This window comes from Ovis aries, chromosome 19 (assembly GCF_016772045.2).
Source record: "Ovis aries strain OAR_USU_Benz2616 breed Rambouillet chromosome 19, ARS-UI_Ramb_v3.0, whole genome shotgun sequence".
In the NCBI taxonomy this organism is placed as follows: domain Eukaryota; kingdom Metazoa; phylum Chordata; class Mammalia; order Artiodactyla; family Bovidae; genus Ovis; species Ovis aries.
This window is the reverse complement of record NC_056072.1, coordinates 54325873-54345624: the sequence shown is the minus strand read 5'-3', so window position 1 is coordinate 54345624 and position 19752 is coordinate 54325873. Positions and strand designations below refer to the sequence as shown.

The 19752-nt window shown below is 55.0% G+C and overlaps 1 protein-coding gene across 9 annotated transcripts in view; it reads left to right on the top strand.

Annotated features, from left to right (window-relative positions):
• The window catches only part of ATP2B2 (ATPase plasma membrane Ca2+ transporting 2), a 375986-nt gene extending 360272 nt beyond the window's left edge, over positions 1-15714 (top strand). For 6 of the 9 annotated variants that reach the window (XM_042236653.2, XM_042236651.2, XM_042236650.2 and 3 more), the window contains 4 exons: positions 1248-1459; positions 1600-1707; positions 3559-3741; positions 12589-15714. In XM_042236653.2, coding sequence (XP_042092587.1) covers positions 1248-1459; positions 1600-1707; positions 3559-3741; positions 12589-12900 — 815 coding nt within the window. In that variant the 3' untranslated portion in view covers positions 12901-15714. Of the gene's footprint in view, positions 1-1247; positions 1460-1599; positions 1708-3558; positions 3742-5476; positions 5649-9707; positions 9763-12588 lie in introns of all 9 variants that reach the window. The other 3 variants (XM_042236655.2, XM_042236654.2, XM_042236652.2) reach the window with 1 other exon arrangement.
• The last annotated feature ends 4038 nt before the right edge of the window (positions 15715-19752 follow it).

The following is a 19752-nucleotide window of genomic DNA, read 5'->3' as shown; positions in this document are numbered from 1 at the left end:
CTGACACCTGGAGGTGCCCAGAGGCAGGTGGATGGTGGCCCAGGGTCACACAACAAACTGGGGCCAGTGGGATTCCCCAGATCCCTGAGCTGGGCTTTCAACGCCAGTGAGCCTGGATGGGGTTGGAGCATGAGCCCATTTCTCAAAGGGCAGTTCTTATTTGTTGTGCTGGCAGGATAGTTGTAAAGATGATTGTGAGAAGCCTTAGAGGATGTTCGGGAATGCAGAGCTAAGAGAGACTCACAGAGAAAGCTGTCGGTTGGGGAAGAAAGCAGGAGAAGGCCCCTGGTTTACTCGCTGGCTTCCCTACGTGAGCATCTGCTCTGGGTGCTTCTGGGTTCAGCTAGACTCTCACCGTCAGAAAACCCCACAAGCCCTCCCGGCACCAGTTTGTGCAGCTTTGCCAAAGGACACAGGATGGCATCAGGCATGCCGTGGGTGGTGTCTGCAGAGCAGCCGGGAGCTGTGTTGCCCCCACCACATGACAGCCCCCGTGGTGTCATTCTCAAAGAATGAGGCCACCTGGGTGGGTCTGGAGCCAGCCCGGCCTGGAAGGCTCAGCATCCATATAGGAACTGGTCTCTCTTGTAACAGCCCCTTGAGCTCCCAGAGGTCTCCACAAGCACATGCTCAGTTACAGGCAGCCACACTTTGGGGGGAACCCAAAGCTACGGCTTCCGTGGTGGCTCAGACAGTAAAGAATCTGCCTGAAATGCAGGAGACCTGGGTTCAGTCCCTTGGTCAAGAAGATCCCCTAGAGAAGGGAATGGCTACCCTCTCCAGTATTCTTGCCTGGAGAATTCCAAGGACAGAGGAGCCTGGCGGGCTGGAGTCTCAGAGAGTCAGACACAACTGAGTGAGGAACAGCACAAGCGCAGAAAGCCAAGGCCTCTCGCCAAATGTTCCGAGGCCATGCCCTGTCCTCCCAGTCCAGAGGAGTTTGCCGACCAGGGGCCGCTTTTTATAAGTCCTGTTGCCTGGAAGCACAGCTGGCCTCCCGCCTTTATCAGATTTCCTCAAAAAAGTGGAAGAAAGTTCACCCAAGGCACTTGGCCCCTAAGGAAAGGGTACTGTTACCCCTTCACTTACACTCCATGGCGCAGGCCCACCTAGCCCCCCAGTGTCCAGAGAGTGCCTCCCGCATCTGGGTGACCCTCCTGGCTGCTCAGAAGAGACCTCCGCACAGGGCCAGGCGTCCCCCCAGTCCCGACCTTCAGCCCAGCTCCTGCCCTCTCCCGACTTGGCAGGCGAGAAGATGTTCCAGATCGACAGCGGGAGGAACGCACCCCTGCACTCACCGCCCTCCGAGCATTACACCATCATCTTCAACACCTTCGTCATGATGCAGCTCTTCAACGAGATCAACGCCCGCAAGATCCACGGCGAGCGCAACGTCTTCGACGGCATCTTCCGGAACCCCATCTTCTGCACCATCGTGCTGGGCACCTTTGCCATCCAGGTACCAGGCCCCCATGCTGGCCTGGCTGGCGGGGGGCAGCAGCGGGCAGCCGGAGCCCCTCGGCAGTGCCATGGGAGTCCAGACCTCTGCGCTGGCCCCTGATGGCCTTTCTGCCTCTGTCTCCCCCCTTTCCTCTCCAGATAGTGATCGTGCAGTTTGGGGGGAAGCCCTTCAGCTGCTCCCCGCTGCAGCTGGACCAGTGGATGTGGTGCATTTTCATCGGGTTAGGAGAGCTCGTCTGGGGCCAGGTGAGTACTGCAGGTGGGCAGCGCAGGAGGGGCCTCTCGGCAGGGACGCCCCGGAGACAGCACTGGCCGGGGGACTCCAGGATCCTCTCCCATAGGTCCCGGCTCCTGCAAGGACTAGCTGTCTGGCCCCCATTTCTGGGGGCTGGAGCAATGGGGGTTGACCCTGGCCTCACATGATGGTCATCTGGGTATCGCCACTGTGATTTTTGCTTCCATCTGTATACTGCCGAGGGGCTTCCCAGGTGGTGCTGGTGGCAAAGAACATACCTGGCAACGCAGAAAAATGCCAGAGACGAGGGTTCACTCCCTGGGTCGGGAAGGTCTCCTGGAGGAGGGCGTGGCAGCCCATCCTAGAATTCTTGCGAGGAGAATCCCATGGACAGAGAAACCGGGCCCGTGGGCTACATACAGTCCATGGGGTCTCAAAGAATCACACACAACTGAAGCAGCTGAGGACACACGCATGCACACACATACCACTGATCCTGTTATTTGATATTTTCTTTTAATCCTGTCTGAAATTCATTTCAGAAGGCAACTTATATTACTAATATGATTGGAAAATAAGTATTATTTGTCATAAACAGAAGCTGACCAAAAAAAAAGTAACTAGACCAATGTTATTAAAATCTAACTAGATGTCATGGCCAGCCAAGGCTCAGAGCCTGAGGCGGCCAGTCGCAAAGGGTGTCACAGGGGTTGTGACGCCCAGCAGAAGCTCCTGCAGAGAGCTCTGAGGGAATGTAAGAGGGGTGATCTCTGCTGCATCGTGGCGCAGTGCCTGCAGCCATCCGTGACCCTCCGAGGCTCTGGGGAACCCTGGGCTGGATCCTCTCCAGAACGTTCCCCCACCAAGCCACATGCACCATCGCGAACTCACAGCTTGCAGCTCAGAGGACATGGTGTCTGGAGCTGGATCTAGGCAGAGGGCCCCAACAGACCTAAGACATTGGTCTTGCATTCAAGCTGTTTCCAGGCTAAAGTGGGAAACTCCAGTGACAGAAATTAACTAGAAGGTCAACAAGGAATTTTAGTTTCACTCAAAATAACCTTCTTTAAACTTCAGAATATCTTTGGAGAGTTGATAAACTAGATTTGACTTAGCAAGCCCATTCCCGGGGCACCCTTGAGCCTGGACATCTTTGTCTCATGAGGGTCTGCTCCCTCAGGGAGCCCTTGGCGTCTGGATGAGCTGATTCCTGACCCCTAAGGACAATGCCACCTCAGACTCCCAGGGAACCCCTGAGAGTATCCAGGCCAGCCCCTCTCTGTCCGTAGAGAAGATGTAAGGGGCCTCTGACCCCAGCCACCTCAGTTACCCCATAGGGCCTGCCACCCAGGCCTCAGCCCTACGGACAAGCCCTTTGGAGGAAGAGTAAGAAGGAAGACATAGCCCCCTCCCATATTGCCTTCCCTTCCAGGAGGGCAGACATTCCAAGAGTCTCCCCGCATTCACTGCCCCCAGGCACCTAAGCTCCGAGCCCCTGTTGCCCAGGGTTGGGCACCCCAGGGACCTCAGGAAGAATAAGCCAGTGACTTAGACACACCATCTTCAACTCTGAGAACTGCCCCCCAGCTTTCCAGAAGGGAAAGCTAGAGCTCAGAGGGGTCACATGACTTGCCCAAGGTCACGTGACCAGTGAAGTCTGGGGGAGTCAAAGGCACGTGTGTGTCCAGCTCCCAAGATTTCCCACCACGTCCTGCAGACTCTGGATGAGCGAGGGAATTAGAAAGAAATCTAAAGATTGGGTTGGGGAAGTGGGGAGGTGAGTTGAGGGTAACTAGGTGAGTGAGTGACAGGAGCTGGCCCCCTCCGCTGCTGCTGATACTAATGGCTGGGCCCCTCTGCAGGTCATCGCCACCATCCCGACCAGCAGGCTCAAGTTCCTCAAGGAGGCGGGCAGGCTCACGCAGAAGGAGGAGATCCCCGAGGAGGAGCTCAACGAGGACGTGGAGGAGATAGACCATGCCGAGCGCGAGCTGCGGAGGGGCCAGATCCTGTGGTTCCGAGGTCTGAACCGGATCCAGACGCAGGTATGGGCGGCTCCCGGGGCCCGGGTGGGCGGTGATGGAGATGAGGGGCGGGCCCAGACCCCACCCTCTGATCAGCCTGGGGTACCCACGCTCTCCGCGTGCACTCTCCCTAGCTGTGCGCAGGAATGTCCCACCTCCCCCATCCACTGGGCGAGGGGGTCACACCAGGATCACGCCCACTGTGGACTTTGGGGGGAGGGGTGGCTCTGAAGGCCAATGAGTGGGGGCTCCCTTCAGGGCTGTTGGGGGGCGGTGGATCAGGGCTGCCGGGCGGGCACCAGGAGGCCACGAGGGCGGCTTGAGGCCAGGGAGGGCCCCAGATTCTCCCGGCCAGGGGCTCAGCCCTGAGGCCCGGCTCTTCAGCGCACGCACGCACAGCTTCCTCCTGGGGTTGGGTGGGGGGTGCTTCAGGCACTCCCCCAGCCCCCACTGGGGCAGTGAGTCAGTTTTGGGGAACAAAGTTCGGTTTTAAAACACACACTGCAAGGACACTGACGCAGAACACTGCGCGGGATGTGTGTCCAGCCAAGAGCAGACTTCTTCCCCAGAACAGAGCCTGCCACCAGGCAACGCACGCCAAGACGGTGCGGCCCCTACACTCACAGCATCCCTCTCCCTGGGTCAGCGTTACAGTTCCCAGGGTGCTTTCACAGCCCTGTGTGGCGAAGAACAAAGAGACCCAGAGACCAAGAGTGGGGCAGTCAGTCTCCTGCCTAGCCAGCCTGGGAAGGTCATGGCGCCGCACCCCACCCCCGCACCCTCTGGGAAGCCTGTCAGAGGCCCCTGGCCTCCGGCTTGCAGCCCCACATGGCCAACCACTGCATTTCCACCCATTTGCAACACAAACAAATCACCTGGCCTGCCTCACCCTGCACAGGGTGCTGTCCCAAACATCTCCTGGGCCTTTCCAGCCCCCCACCTAGCTTTAGGGGTAACTGATGCTCAGGAGACAGCCCTTTGTGAGTGCTGGGTTCAGGGAGCAGCTTGCAGACTCAGAGCCTCCTGACGGCCAGCACTGTGGGCTCTGGAACTAGCCCTCCTGGTGGCCCCTGGTGGCCCCTGCCGCCCCCCACTGCCCCCGAGGGCTGGCAGCTGTCACACAGAGCCCTGGTGCTGACCCAGCCTGACCACCAAGGCCTTCAGGAGGACTCCAAGGACTGTAGTTTCTTGAGTGGGCACGAGTCCCCTCCAGCCTGACTCTTACGGACCACTAAATGGGTCAGTGCTTTGTCACAGCTTAGCCCTGCCAGGTAGGTTGGTGGCATCGCCACTTCTGAAGGACAAGAAACTGCCTCCGGGCAGTGACCTGTCCAATGTCACCTAGCTCGTACATGACAGAGCGGGTATCTGGGCCAATGTCGGTCCTCCCCGGAGTCCCCTCCTCACCACTCCAGCTCCACGCATGGTCCCAGGGGCTGAGCACCCCCTCTGCCTGCAAACCCCACGTTTAACATCCCCCCCAGGCCTGCCCCAAGCCCACCGACCCCCCGGCCGCTAGCGTGATGCTGCTGCCGGGCCCTGGGTCTCCCCGCTCTCCCCGGGCCCCGGGAAGCCCAGGTGCCCGACTGAGCAGACGTCTCTCAGAGCCTTGGACGTGTCTGGTATTGTCGTCTTGGTGTAAGTGGCGTGTCGTCTTGCCGTGGCTGCGGCTGTCCTCGTGGCGTGGCGCCTGTCAGTCGTGAAGCTGTCGTGTCCGTTCTCTTCGCAACTTGCCTCGTTCTCTCCTCCGTTGCAGATTGAAGTAGTCAATACTTTCAAGAGCGGGGCCTCCTTTCAGGGGGCCCTGCGGAGACAATCCTCCGTCACCAGCCAGAGCCAGGACGTAGCCAATCTCTCTAGCCCTAGTCGAGTGTCGTTGTCCAATGCTCTTTCCTCTCCGACCAGCCTTCCTCCTGCTGCAGCTGGGCGTGAGTGTGACCCCCTTACCGCCTCGGGAGCCGCCACTGCCAGCGCCGCGGGGGGCAGGCGGGCAGGGGCTGGGGGGCAGCCAGCCGCTCATGGTTAGGCCCAGGGAGCTGAGGGGCCCCAGCCGTTGAGGAGGAGGGTCCCAGATGATCAGCCGACCACAGCCAGGCACAGGGTGGCAGTCCCTTGGCGGGTCAGGGGCGTCTGGAGTCAGGGTCAGGGGTTACCCACCAGGCCGTCGTGGGGTCGGGAGGGTCACAAGTGGTCAGTCTGGGTCAGTCAAAGGAGCACCGTCACTCAGGGAGGTTTCAGTGATCGAATGGTCACAGTCCCTCATAGGGTCACAGAGGCCAAGTAGGGGTGCAGTCAGCTGGGGGTATGAGGTGTCCCAATCAGTGTAGGGTCAGGAAAAGCCTGGCTTATGAGGGTCAGAGTTGGCCAGGAGATCACAGTCTTGCAGTCGAAGTCAGGCCAAGGGTCACTGTGGGTCAAGGGAGAAAAGGCTCTCGGGTCCCGGTCGGCCACGGCGAGGCCCCCCCAGAGGGTGCGCTGGAGGTCAGGGATCACGTTGGTCAGGGCACCCGGGCCCCGCGGGGATCGCAGCCCTGTGCCCCGCCGTGCAGACCCTCCGTCCTCCGCCCTGTGCATCTGACAGCCCCAGCTGCCTCGTGTGCTCTCCTCCCGGCAGCAGGGCTTGGAGCACAGTGAAGGCCTGAGCCCTGCCTGGAAGGGACAAGGCGCCTGACCCCATTCCCCTTGACCTCAGCAGAGAACGGCGCGGTCTCATCCGGGCTGGCTGCCGGCAGGCTCGTGGACCTGGTCCGACCCTCAGCTTCCTCCTTCCTCATCGAAGGGGCAGCCTAGGAGTCTGAGCCCCTCCGTCAGCTTCCTCCCACGAGCTCATCTCCTTATACCATGGCTTCCGCCCAAGGTCACTCATCTCTGGCCTTGTCTAGATCTTTCTGAACCCCCCCCCCAATGGCCTCGGGCCCCAGAGGGCACGAGAAGATTCTGTTTACCACCTGCCTCCCTTCCCTGGTCTCTGGTCAGCCCCTCCCAACCACGGGGGAGCTGCAGTCTGGTCCTCTCTCTCCCAGCTGTATGCTCACTCCCAGCCCTTGGGCTTCTTTCATGAGACTCCAGGCCTCGTCTCTTGTAGTTTATAAGGGGCCTCTACCCTCTTCTAAGCACAGAAGACCCAAAACACACATCCTCTGCCACCAGGCAAGAGAGGACCGTGTGCTGGGTGGGCATGATGCTGCCCGAGCCCTCAGGCAGGAGGCGCAAGTCACAGGGTGCTGTTGATGGTGTGTCCCATGAACCCTTCCGTGGGTGCAGTCCCACCAGGTACGCGAGATGACAGGAGGCATGCAGAAACGAGGCAAAACCCTGTCCTGATTCATCAGCATGAAAACACAACGATGGGGAAACCAGAGGAGCCAAGGTGAAGTGGGGCCGTTTGAGCAGATGGTGCCTGAGCCTCGTTTCCAGGAGGCCTTGTCACCGGAAGTCAGTGCCAGGCTCTCTCTGGGCAGAAGGCACTTTGATCCCCCCCGCTTCTCCCTTCACACCAGAGAGGCCCCGCCTCAGTGGGAGGCCCGCACCCATCAGCCCTACCTGCGTCAGCCAAGCCGTGGCCTTGCTCAGCGGTGCCTCCTACCTCCAAACATGGAGACCAGAAGTGCTCGGGGCTGGACAGCCAGTGGGAAGTCCCTTTCTGCCCATTCCCTCGTCCCTCCTGCGTCCCTCCAGCAGGTCTGACTGCCAGGAGGTGGCCTCCAGGTCCAGTCCTTTGTCCTCCCTGGCTCGGTCTCTTTCTTGCAGCGTGGCGCCCTGCTTGTCCTGGCCAGCATGGAGCTCACAGCGCTCCGGGCCACCCCGCAGCCTCTCACTTGTTCGGCCTCGCATCTTAGCTCTCACGGTCTCGAGGAAAGCACAGTCGTCTCGAGTCCTTTCTCCTGTTCTTTATAAAACCACTCAGTAAGGCCAGTCCTGGGCCAATTGGTTCTCAACACTCTTCCTTCAGAGAAATGCCCATCTCCACCTGCCCTTCGCTCCTTTCTCTAAGGCAGCTTCCTTTCAGGCCAAGTTGATCCCTTTACCCCATGAGGTGACCCAGCTTTGGAACAGCTTTTGAGAAGGAGCCTACAGGTCTTGCCCATGACCCGTCATTTTCTCAGAGGACCCTAAATGGGCTGCTCAAGCATGACTCCCTCACCCAAGCACCATCCTGCATCTCTCCAGGCATCACGCCTCCTTAGGGGTCTTGCATTCTTACCTGTGATTGTAGAATCCAGCCTGTGACTCTGGGTCCCTGCTGGGACCTTTTCTTGAGCATCAGGTCTCCAAAAAGCCTGGACATCCCCCTGCACGAGGGTACTTGTTCCAAAAGAGATCAAAGCCTTTGTGGTCTCAACACACAGATTTAGGTCAACACAGTCATGACGTAAACTCTAAATATATACTCCTTAGTTTCTCCTTTGGTTGAATAGTTTCTATAGTCATGTTGCCTCCTCTGGTCTCTAGGGACTCCAGGAGCCCTGTGGGTACCAGGCGGGTCCCTCCAGAAGCCCAGAGGCTCTCTTGGCACAGGGTGTGAAGCAGGTGGCCAGGAAGCAGGGCCCCACACGGGGTGGATGGAGAGATGGGTTGCCCCTGCCTCCTCCGAGCAGGATCCCCCCCCCCCCAGGACTCTGGGTAAAAGAAGGTGCCTGCTGAGGCAAAGAGCACCTGGGCTTTCTGCACCTCTGTTGCTGTTCAGTCCCTCTCATGTCCGACTCTTTCAACCCCACAGACTGCAGCACCCCAGGCTTCCCTGTCCTTCACCACCTCCGGAGTTTGCTCAGACTCATGTCCATTGAGTCAGTGATGCCATCCAGTCTTGGAAGGAGTCCAACCATGGTCCCCTGGGCCATCAGAAGTGACCACAGAGACCTAGGGGAGGGCTGTGAGTGTGAGGCTGACTTCTGGAACACCCCCAGCAAGTCACACATCCCTCCCCCAGCACCACTGTGAGACAGAGGGGCCCCAGCAGACGGATGCCCTGCGGTGACCGGAGAGCATGGTCAGACTGACATGCAAATGATCAGAAGGAGACTCTGGCCCATGACCTCACTTTCCTCTTCCGATTCACTCAAAAGCGAGTTTTTCACCCAGAAACTTAATGGCACGCCCCTAATACTTGAGCCTCACCCACTGTTTTCCAAAGCACTTGCCCACATCCTCCTCTCCACATGCACCTCACAACTGAAATGGAAAGAGGGAGAACCTGCCAACACCTCCATTTACGGGAGCGAGTCTCTGAGGCTCAGAGAAGTGGCCTGACTTGGCCAAGATCACACAGCACGTGAGTGCCAAGAGACCTGACTCCAGAGTCCCCCGTTTTCCCCACCACCCGCACCATTGCCAGACAAGCCCACAGAGGTTGAGTTTCCACTATGGAACCAGTGCCCACGCCCGCAGCCACATGCAGTGAAAAGCAGCCAGTGCTCTGGGGGCCAGGGGGCCAGGGACGCCATTCCTCCTCTGGAGATTTCCATCAGCCTGGCAGTGACTGCGGCAGGGGCGTCCTCCCATCAGCGATCAGGAACAGAGTTAGCATTCAGGTCTAGGATGCAAGGCCAACCTCCACGGCTCCTCTCTCTCTTACTCCCGCAAATTCCTAACCCATCTCAGGCCGTCTTCATATTTAGCAATTTCGTAGCATGCTCTACGTTCATGAGTGAAGTTCCTGTTCCTTCGAACCAACCAGGCCCGGAGCATCAGACTCCTAACCCCAGACCGGCCACTTTACCAATGCCTTCCCAGTCTAGAGAGGGCATGCCCCCTCCCAGCCCCCTTCAGATTTCAGGCTTTGAGGACTGCTAGGATGAGGAGTCTGCGTCTCTTAGATGGGGGATGAAGGAGAAGGGAAGGAAAGGAAGCCGGAGCTCTCATTAGCATCCTGGTAACTAATTTAGTGCTACCTTGGGTTGGCGAGAAAATGGCTTGCTTCTGGTTGGGGGTGGGGGGGAGCCCAGACCTCTCCGCTGTCTGAATATTCCATGTGTTTGTTTCCCTAGAGGGCTAGAGAACCCTGGACACAGAGTTCAGCAAGAGAGAGTGAAATTAAAAGAGGTTGTGAGTCTTTAACCTTGAGCCTGAAATGAATGTGAATCAACCCCAGACTCTTGGCTTCCTTGAAGCCGGGTAAACATTCGAGTATGTCCAACCCACCCCAGACCGGGACCTATGCATTTCCTTTAGAGCACCCCGCCTCCCCACCCCTTTGTGCTGATGAAACCAAAACATCTGAAGACCCCAGACCCTTCCTCTCTTCCCCCTCACCCCACGTCCCAGGGCAGCTTACGCCAGCAAAGGCCCATCCCCAGGGCAGGCAGGGAAGGGGAGACGGAAGAGCTTTTCTTCTTCCCATACTGTTTTCCATTTCAGCCGCGAGAGATCCGCAGTGGAGACTTGAAACGGCCGTGGCGGGGTGTCCCGGAAAGTCTTGTCCCCACAGTCTTTGTCCAGAGCAGTTCATTCTTTCTGTCGTCTCCATTCCAGGGGGAGGGCGAGGGGCCTGCATCTCATTGTGTGTCGTCCCCTCCACGTTGTCAGTCACACAACAGGGTCCTGCCACCATCCCTCCTCCTCCACCAGGCGCTCCCCGGCTGGCGTCTCATTGCAGCTCAGCCTCCGAACACTCTGGGCATGGGGCTGAGCAGCTACAGCGGTCATTACTGTCCCCATTATACAGTTAGGAAGACTGAGGCCTGCCACATCTTTTTTGTTGTTTTCACTTAACCAAGGGAGTAATGGCCCAGTTATCAGGAGGCCAGAAGACTGCATAATCTCTACAGAGCCACAGATAGGGTATCCAGGGAGAAAGACGTCTCTGAACAGCCACATGGCCATCATGGAGGGCCAGCACTAACGCATGGTGTCTGGCTGGCTCTTGCTTAGCACCCAATGCCTCTTACTGAAAACAGGATCCCACCAGGCAGATTTCCAGAATCCCCAGCCCAACAGCACAAAAGAAGGACCAGGGACAGAGGTGGTTTTGAGAAGATGAGGAAGAGTCAGAACTAGTAAGTGATGGCTGGCAGCAGAGGAGAAAAATTTTTTTAAAAAATCAAAACTTTGGAGTCGTACACAATACCAAGAGGGCTCACTGATAAACTTAAATTCTCTGTGTTCTCTAAATTAGAAGGCAGAGGAGCTTGTGATGTGCTTTGCAAAGACTCCTCTCTGAAATAGTCAAGTAAACCCTGAGCTATGACACTTAAAACCATCAGCCACAGTCATCATGAAAAGTCACTCCCATGGACAGGGCTTTCCCACCACGCACCCCACCAACCTGGGTTTAGTGCCACAAATCCCGGGATTGCAAGGGCCTTCCCACACCCACCCTGTCCGGTCCTCTGCCCCCAACCCCCAGGCCTGTGATGTGGGGGCAGGAAGGCTGAGCTCTCCGGGTCAGCACCCCCACCTCCTCTGCTGAGGGTCGGCTCCCCCGAGGCATCATTGATGCCTGTTTCCCCCCCCGCCTGCTGGCTCCGCTCTGAGTGGGGGCTGGGAAGAGAGGAGGAGGCACTTTTGTCCCTTCGGACCCTCACTATGCAGGCAGGGCTCCCCTCCCAGGAGTTCAGAGATGAGACCCTCTCTTCAAAGCGAGGGTTCCGTTGCTGTGCCCCCTGTGAGGTGGGACAGGGGGTGACCAGCCTGGTGGCGTGGCTCGCCCGCAGTCAAGGTGCCAGAAGTGGCAGAGCCGGGACACAGACTCGGGCCTTCCTGACTCCGTGTCCAGGGCTCTGTCCGCTGGCCCGGACGCCTCCGTGTCCGGCCTCCTTCTGTTCAGCAGGGAACCCAGCTTCCAACTGAGACCCAGACAAGGAAAGAACCCGGCTGTTCCGTGGCTTAGTTCCGAACCCTCTTAGAATCCTACCCAGGGGCTGAGTTGGCCCCTCTGATTCTGGCCTAATTTTTCGGTTTTGTGTTTTCAAAGCACAAATAAAGAAAGAAGGGAAAAAAAAAAAAAAAAGAAATCAGGGACCCCAAAGCCAACTCCAATGACTGGCCAGGGCTCTGAGTCTATACTCGAGTGTTTACCTCCCAAATGCATGAAGGAAAGAAGCGTTGGGTACAAACGACCTCCGTTCACATTGTGCAGGCTTCCAAGTGTAGCCGTGTGTCCGTCTGTGTGTGCCGTGTGGTTCCCGTCCCCCCACCGCAGCATGCTCCCGAGCCCCGAATGTCATCGGCCGCCGGCTCCTCCGCGCTTTCTGGCTGCCTCTGCTGCACCCCAGAAAGCCCCGAGTTGGCTTCGGTTTGCTTTGCTGCTTTGGTTCGATGTCCCCCTTCTCTGTCTGGCCCTCATGTGTCCCCCCTTTCATCCCGGCTCACCCAGCCATCTCTCATCTCCGTTCCTTGTGTGTGTGACGCGTTATCTGTTCCATGTCGTGTGGTTCCTTAACGGTGTGTGGTTTTTCTAAGATGAATTCTTTTTTTTTTTTTTTTTTAACAAATAGCCTCTCCTTCTTCCTCCTTGATTCCCACCTGACCCCGCTACCCTTCTGCATGGTCGAAGCTCTGCTTTCCAGTTAACAAGGCTCAGTCTCTCACTAGGTCTGGGTGCCCACTGCAGAGGACTAAGCTCCTCCAACCACTGTTCCCCATCCTCTCTACGGCGGGGCTTCCTTCGTTCTGTCCTAATACTGTAGTCTGTCCCCAAACCGAGCAAGTAAAATCAAACAGAAAAGACCTCTCGGATGCACATAACCTGAGCCCCCTCCCTCTTCCATTCTTCCCGCTCCCGTCCGCGCTCACGACACCGTGGATTCCAGCCGCCCGCTGTGCCCCGCCCCTCTTCCTCCCCACCCCCTCCCCCGAGCCCACCCCCGACCCCCAGAGCTTGACCACCGCGCCCCGGCGGTGCGCCTCACCCCCACCCTTCCCTTGCAGATCCGCGTCGTGAAGGCGTTTCGTAGCTCTCTCTATGAAGGTCTAGAAAAGCCTGAGTCTCGAACCTCCATCCATAACTTCATGGCTCATCCTGAGTTCCGGATCGAAGATTCGCAGCCCCACATCCCCCTCATCGACGACACCGACCTGGAAGAAGATGCCGCGCTCAAGCAGAACTCGAGCCCGCCCTCGTCGCTCAACAAGAACAACAGCGCCATCGACAGCGGGATCAACCTGACGACCGACACAAGCAAATCAGCTACCTCTTCAAGTCCAGGGAGCCCCATCCACAGCCTGGAGACGTCGCTTTAGCTGAGGAACCCCCCCCCCCCCAACCAACCCCGCCGCCACACCACACCCACCCCCCACCCGGGCAGCCACCCATCCAGGCACCTGACTGACCCAAGCAGCAGCGAGCAACAGCAGGAAAAAAAAAAAAAAATACTGGCGAGAACACCGATTCCACCCAGCAGAGCCTTTTTTTTCTGGCTGTAATGCTGTTTGAACTCTTTTTCACCTTGAGGCGAGGGCGGGATCTCGTGGGGAGCGGGCCTTAAGGGAGTGAGCTGGGGTTTTCCCAGAACTAGCCCTTCCTGGCTCCCGCCTGACATGGACCAGCCATGCCCCCTGCCCAGCGCCAGCCACATCCCTGCATGAATGTACTGCATACTTCTGGTCCTCCCCTGGTTTGGTTTTAGGGGGGTTGGGGAGGGGATTTGTTTTCTTTTGTTTTTCTTTTCTTAGGCGGGAACTGCAAAACAGACTCTTTTCTGAGATTGTTTATCCAATCCACTGGTCTGTGAAGTTTTTGAGATGCTTGCATAGCATGGTCTCAGTTGTACAGGTTAATTTGACAACTTTTTGAGATTGCAGAGCTTAACTCGCCTGGTAAATTTGCACCAATGGAACCGAAGAACTTCAGACACTCACAAGGTTATATCCATTTCTTTGTATCTATATCAACGTATACTTCTCTGAGACTGTATACGTCCATATAGATAGGTAGATATATATATATATAAATATATATACATGGATATATAAAATTTTTTTGCCGGCATGTTGCCTTGTTTCTGCTTAAATTGCTCTATTTTAACTTATTTATGTCCTAAAAGAAGAATGTAATTTGTTTACAAACCTGTAGATAACGTCTTCGGCTATTTGTATGGTTTAAGAACACTGGTGGCTGAGATGCTATAAAAACAGCTCAGCCTGGCAGACACCTCCCTGGGTTGCATCCTTGATGTTTTACAATAGCCATGCTCTGATTTTTTTTTTTTTTTTTTGCCTGCTATTTCCGTTCGATAATGTCACTACCGTGGTAGGCAGGAGTCAAGTGTGAGCGGGTATCCATCCTGAGGGGTCCAACAGCGTGCTCCGTAGACAAAGGGGGAGGTGGAGAGAAGTCCTCGTGGGCTCCAAGCACTGATGCCCGGCCGGCCACAGGGCCGCGGGGTCCGCAAAGCACTGAGTGAAGACTCTCTCGATGAAACTCACTTGAGTTTACCAAGAGCACTTGCAACAGAGGTTCTCTCTGGCAGTGTCTGTGCAGAGACTGAGGTAGTGCGGCAATATTATAAATGATGTTGTGTTGATTTTTTTTTTCAGTTAGTAATTTAGAGGCTTATTTCCTCATAGATTGCAGCAAATGCGCTGTTGGCATATTGGATGAGGATCATTAAGGCTTGCTGCTTTTATTTTTATTTTTGAAAAATAGCCTTTTTCTCTGCACTACTTAGATCCAAACAAACCTTATGATGTGTATATTGAGATGTATTCAGTGTGATTTTTTTTTTAAACCAAATCGTCTTCCTGTAGTCGCAATATATACTGTAGCCTTTGAACAGCAAGTCTTGCTTTCCCAGACAGAAAGCCATTCTGAAACCCTGCAGTATCACAGGTGAGAAAAGGTGGTTATTTCTCCCCCACCCCTGAGACAATAACAGCACTAGTAATCCCACTTAATAAGAGCTTATTTAATTGTATGTCAGCCTCTTAACTGCTAAGCACTTTGTGGGTATCAGCTTTTTTCATAAAAGAACTTTTGTATTGAATACAAAGTTTGCTTTGAGACTTTTCAGCATACGATCTTTTTCCATAAACTTGTACAGTGCAAAAGACATTTTGAATACCATGACCGATGATGTCCCATGCTTCAAGGAAAACCAAAACGCTTCCCGCCTCGCTTGCAAAATGCATTCTTCATACTGACCCTTCCCACGGTTGCTCTGTGTCAGCCCGGGCCCTTCCCTTCTCCAGGCCCAGAGAATTCTTCCACAAACAAGATTGAGAGCCACTCGGGAAAAGAGCCATAGTCAGCTGGGAGAGCGTGCGTCTGGACAGCTGTGGAGAAACCTGAGGGTTTGGGATCCCGAGACAGCCCATCCCACCTGGCAAGACCTTCCTGGAAGGAGGACCTTTTTTGAGCAAGAGCATCTCCTGAATGTCAAGAAGCATCTCTGAATGTAGCCAGCAGAGGGAACTGTGTCCCCCGAAGGGGTGACCAGCCCTCAGACATGTTTATTGGATTCCAAGACCAACACCGCCCACACCGCCCACTGCTCTCCTTCGAGAAAGACCTGCTCCTGTAGAACCTGGGGCAGCTTTGGAACGTGGTGTGTTTTTTCGTTTCTGTTGTTTTTTGTAGTTTCCTTTTTTGAGGTTCTCCATCTCCCCCTGTTTTCCAACCGTGTGTCCATGACCTCATTCCATGACACCAGGAAAGCCCGGCTTGCACGTGAGGCGTCCTCATTTGCAGCCAGGATGCAAGGGAAGCAGGAGGGGTCTCCCAGAGGGGGGCTCAGCTCCAGGGAGAACAGGGAGCCATGGAAACTAGAATGCCCCCACATCAGTACTGGTCTTTTCTTGTCAGGAATGATGGATGCCCACACACACACACACACACACACACACACACACACACAGGAAATGACTGGTTTGTCAGAGCTCACTATAGTACATAAAGCTTGCACTCGGCGTCCTATATCTAGCAGCATGGGGTACGTTTGGCAGTTCACCCCATTAGGGGGTAAATAATTTATGACCATTCATCTGTTTTTATGAATTTTTTTAATCTAGACAATAATTGTAAATAAAGAACTCACCATCTCTGTTCATTTAATACTATGCAATGGTGATGCTTTCAATTGCTGACTCTTCTGACTCCTGCAATGTGGTTCTGAAATGTCTGTGGTCTTAAAAGAAAACAAAACAAAAACAAAAAAAGGCAAAAAACAACATCAAACAGAACACAGTGACTATATCCTCTGTAATATATACTTTTTTTAACTGATCAGGGACTGCACCATCCTCTTAGATTCCTGTCTGCCCTCTGGACAGGGGTTCCAGAAGGAGGTAGCAGACTCGGTTCTGAGGTCTAGGCTCACCAATCTGTCTCCCCCTCCACAGATGAGGGACGAGCAGCGGGCCCATTCAATGAGCCACCCATCTTTGGAGGTGGACAGGGAGGAAACTGAAGACTTTCCTTCCTAACTCAGCAGCAGCCTGGGTTGCTCCCACCAACCCCCCCATGGCCCCTTCTGCCCATGTCCCAACCAGAGCAGAGAGTGGACAAGAAAGAGGGGTCCCTGTTTCTGAGCACAGACCAATGACGGTGACTACGCTGGGGCGAAGATCCTGGACCTGTCTCAGCCCAGGCAGCCCAGTGATTGAACAGCCACCCTTCCTCCACCGCGTTGAAATTGCCCCTTTCCCACACCCTGGCAGCTTCGAGAGACTTGTATCTATTTCTGGAATTTCCCCTCTGGTCCCTCATCAGAGTGTCTCATCTGACCAGCCACCTAGTTTTAATTATTGTCACTTTATATGATGTTTTTATTATGTAGTGGGACAAATACCCTTCGTGCTTTTTTTTTTTTTTTTTTTTGAGCAAAATTTCCTGGTTATTCTCTCACGTCTATTCTTCCAAGCAAACTTAAAATGTTGCCAAATCCTCCATCCTTCTGCCTTCCTCTCACCCCAAATATTGGGCCCTTTCATCACAGGTGCAAATGTCATGCCGCCATTGTAAGCACTGTCCACTCTGGCTCACTAGAGAGCCCTTTAAGGAGAAATAAGAAGGGCATCCTAGCTCTTGAGGGAAGCCTGATACTCCTCCCATCATCTCACCTGTCCCCTGAGCCAGGGTGTTGTCAGGAGAGACCACTGAGCCCCCACCCAATATCAGTGTGGGCCCCCAAATCACCCATCTTGCCTGTGATGGGGTGGACCCTCCATCCGCCCCGGTCCAGGTGAGAAAGAAGGTTCTCTCCCAGACTCAGAGCTACCAGAATGTGTATCCCACTTGCCAGTTCTCTTCATGGAGAAATGTTTATTCCTGGTTCCTTTTCCTGAGCTGTTTTTGTGGGGAGGGGGGTCACCCCTTGGTCTTTATTGACAGTTTTCAGCAGGTCCCTGATAGGTCCTCCAGGATGTAGCCGTTTCTTGCCTGGACCTTCTCACCACCCTGACTCCCCCTAGTGGTTCTTGCTCTACTTGCAGGAGGCTGTCAAGTACACTGTGACATGCCTCCCAACCCCAGAGTCTCTCCAACAGGCCCCAAGATCCCACCATTAGAAGGTGTGGGGAGGGGAGGGGACGGGCTGCATTTCTCTGAAGGTTTTTGGGTCCTCCAGAGCCAAGGCCAAAATCAAACAATAGCGGAGAATCCCCAGGTCTTTCTCAAGTCCCAAAGCGAGCTCTCCTGAGTTTGACATAAAGATCCCGTCCGCCCAAGTAGGGGAGGGGGAATCCCAAGCCCTGGGCATCAGCCATCACCCCCTACAACGAAAACAAGATATTTAAGGCTGCTTTGGGACCGCCCTTCTCGGCTCCCCCAAGTCTTGTAATGCCTGTGGTGCTCTCCCTCCCGACCTTTCCTCTCGGGAGGGTCGGTCGCCACACTTTGCTAACTCTTGTGTGCACATATTTTATACCAGAGTAAGCAAGGAAATGGTGCCGCCTCCAGCTTCCTGAGCTGCCTGGGCTCTGGGGGGCTCTGGGACAATCGGGGCTGAGAAGTGACTGTGTTCTTATTGTACACTCTTGATTTCTCTGTATCTCTGGCTTGTGCTCTTTGTAACTAATGGGATTTGTCTGCCTTTTCAACACTATACTGAGCAATAACAATAAATGCACACGTGGAAATGTAGACACGGTACACATCACAAGGCCTTTTTCCGCGGGATGGCTGGGTCCCTGCCCTCCGTGGACTTGAACTCAGAGGGAAACAGTGCCTGGAAGGGAAAGGCAGTTTACCTGAGGGTGTGCAGGGCAGGGGCAGTCTCTCTCCTTCCACTGAATCACGCCTTCCTGTACCATTTGAGGGAGGCAAGTTCAGTGTTCCGTGAGTCATTAAACCTCCACGAGGAATAGCTGACAAGCCCAGATGGCCAGACTTTTGGGGGAAGAGACCTCAGGAGGACAAAGAGGTGGAGATCCAGGTTCTAGGGGGTCAGGGCACCAAGGAAAGAAAGCTAACAGTGGCCTGACTTGGGGTCTGGGATTAACCAGAGGGAGGTGACGGGAGATATGGACAAAGGATGTAGGTGTCATCCCCTCCTGGGGACAGGGAGATGCAGAAGGGAGCCTGGAACGCTAAGAGTCTGAGCTTTGCACACCTCTGGTGAACATTAGCAAAGAACGGGAATGTGCCCAGATCAAGAGACAGGCTGAGGGTCACACGTGCACACACACGCACACACAATCCCAGCTCTTCTCAGGGGACTCCCAGAACAAGCACCACAGGTCCAATCAGCTTCCAAACCCAAACCCAGTTTCACATCCAAAGGTCCATTTACTCCCAGCATCAACCTTGCAGAGAAGGTTTCATTACAGTTTCCACCTAACAGAAGAGACAACAGTTCAGAGAGGTGAAGGGTGTGCCCACCTAGTAAGCAGGAGATACAGTATCGATACCTAGCAGTCTTGATGCCAGGGTCGGCACTCGAAACTTTTCAGTCCCACCAGCAAATACCTTAATGAATAGGATACAGGTGCACTGTTTCTCCCAAATCCTCAGTCTCTCAGACTGCAATGCCAACACCAGGGAATCCCCTATGCCCCATGCATTGTGTTTATATCTAATGTGTCATTGTCCTCATCTTATACTCAAGGAAAATCGGGCTCAGAAAGAAGCGATATGATTTTATCACTCAGAGAATCAGTAGTACATCTACAGATTTGAGATCAGGAACTGTCCCTGGAAGAACAGGAGACCCAAGATTCCCCCCCCCCCCACCCGTTTTGTTCCCTGCAACATTTTTTTCCATCATAAACAGCAGTCCTCAAACCCTTGGAATATTTCCCCATTAGAGGGAAATTGCAGGTCTTGAAAGCTGGGGTGGGGGTAGAGTGTGAGTTGCAATCTGGAGGTCCAGCCCTGAGTTCTGTAAGACCCCACTCTCCGGCCCTCTCTCCCAGCTCCTTGATGGTTCGTCACACCCTCTGGGGTCTTAACATCATCCCTCCAGCAGGGACCATCTTCTGCTAGGACACTTCCCTCCAGTTTCAGGAGAGGAAACAGGGACTCTGACTCATCTAAGGGGCGTCTAAGTTCCATCCTGGGTCACTGAACTCCTAAAAAGCCACGAGAAGCCCAGGGCTGCCAGACCATGTGAGGCTGAGGGGAACCGCCCCACGGGCTCTGTCCAGCTACAGCATTCTCGCTGTGCAGGCGAGAAGCCAGGGACCTAGGGGTTGGGGAAACTGGGGGCTGGATCCTGGGCTCCAGCTGCAGGAGTCGAGCTGAGATCCCTCCTTGCCCGGGGCATCTAGCCGGTGGGCCAGATTCACAGGATCCCAGAGCCCTGATGGAAAAGGCGGTTTCGGAGGCATGGATCCTCCGGCTTGGAAGGGGCAGGAAGAGAGAAAGGCTCAGCTCCTGGCAAGGGGCTTATTTGCTGGGCTTCTTTGCCCCTGCTCCCAGCTTGGGTCCTGAGGAGACACTAACAAGGAAGAACAAGGACCATTCTGGCCACTACCCCCCAAATTAATCATCCTAAAAGGTTCATCATAAGGCCCGTCGCACCCAAAACCGCAGAGGCGTTCCTTAGGAGTCCTTTTTTTTCCTGTGTGGACCTCAGGAAAAGGGAAGAGTTGGGGCGCGAGGGAAGACAGGCTAAAGCTTCAGATTACTAGTCCCGGGTCTGCGTCGCCATGGGAACG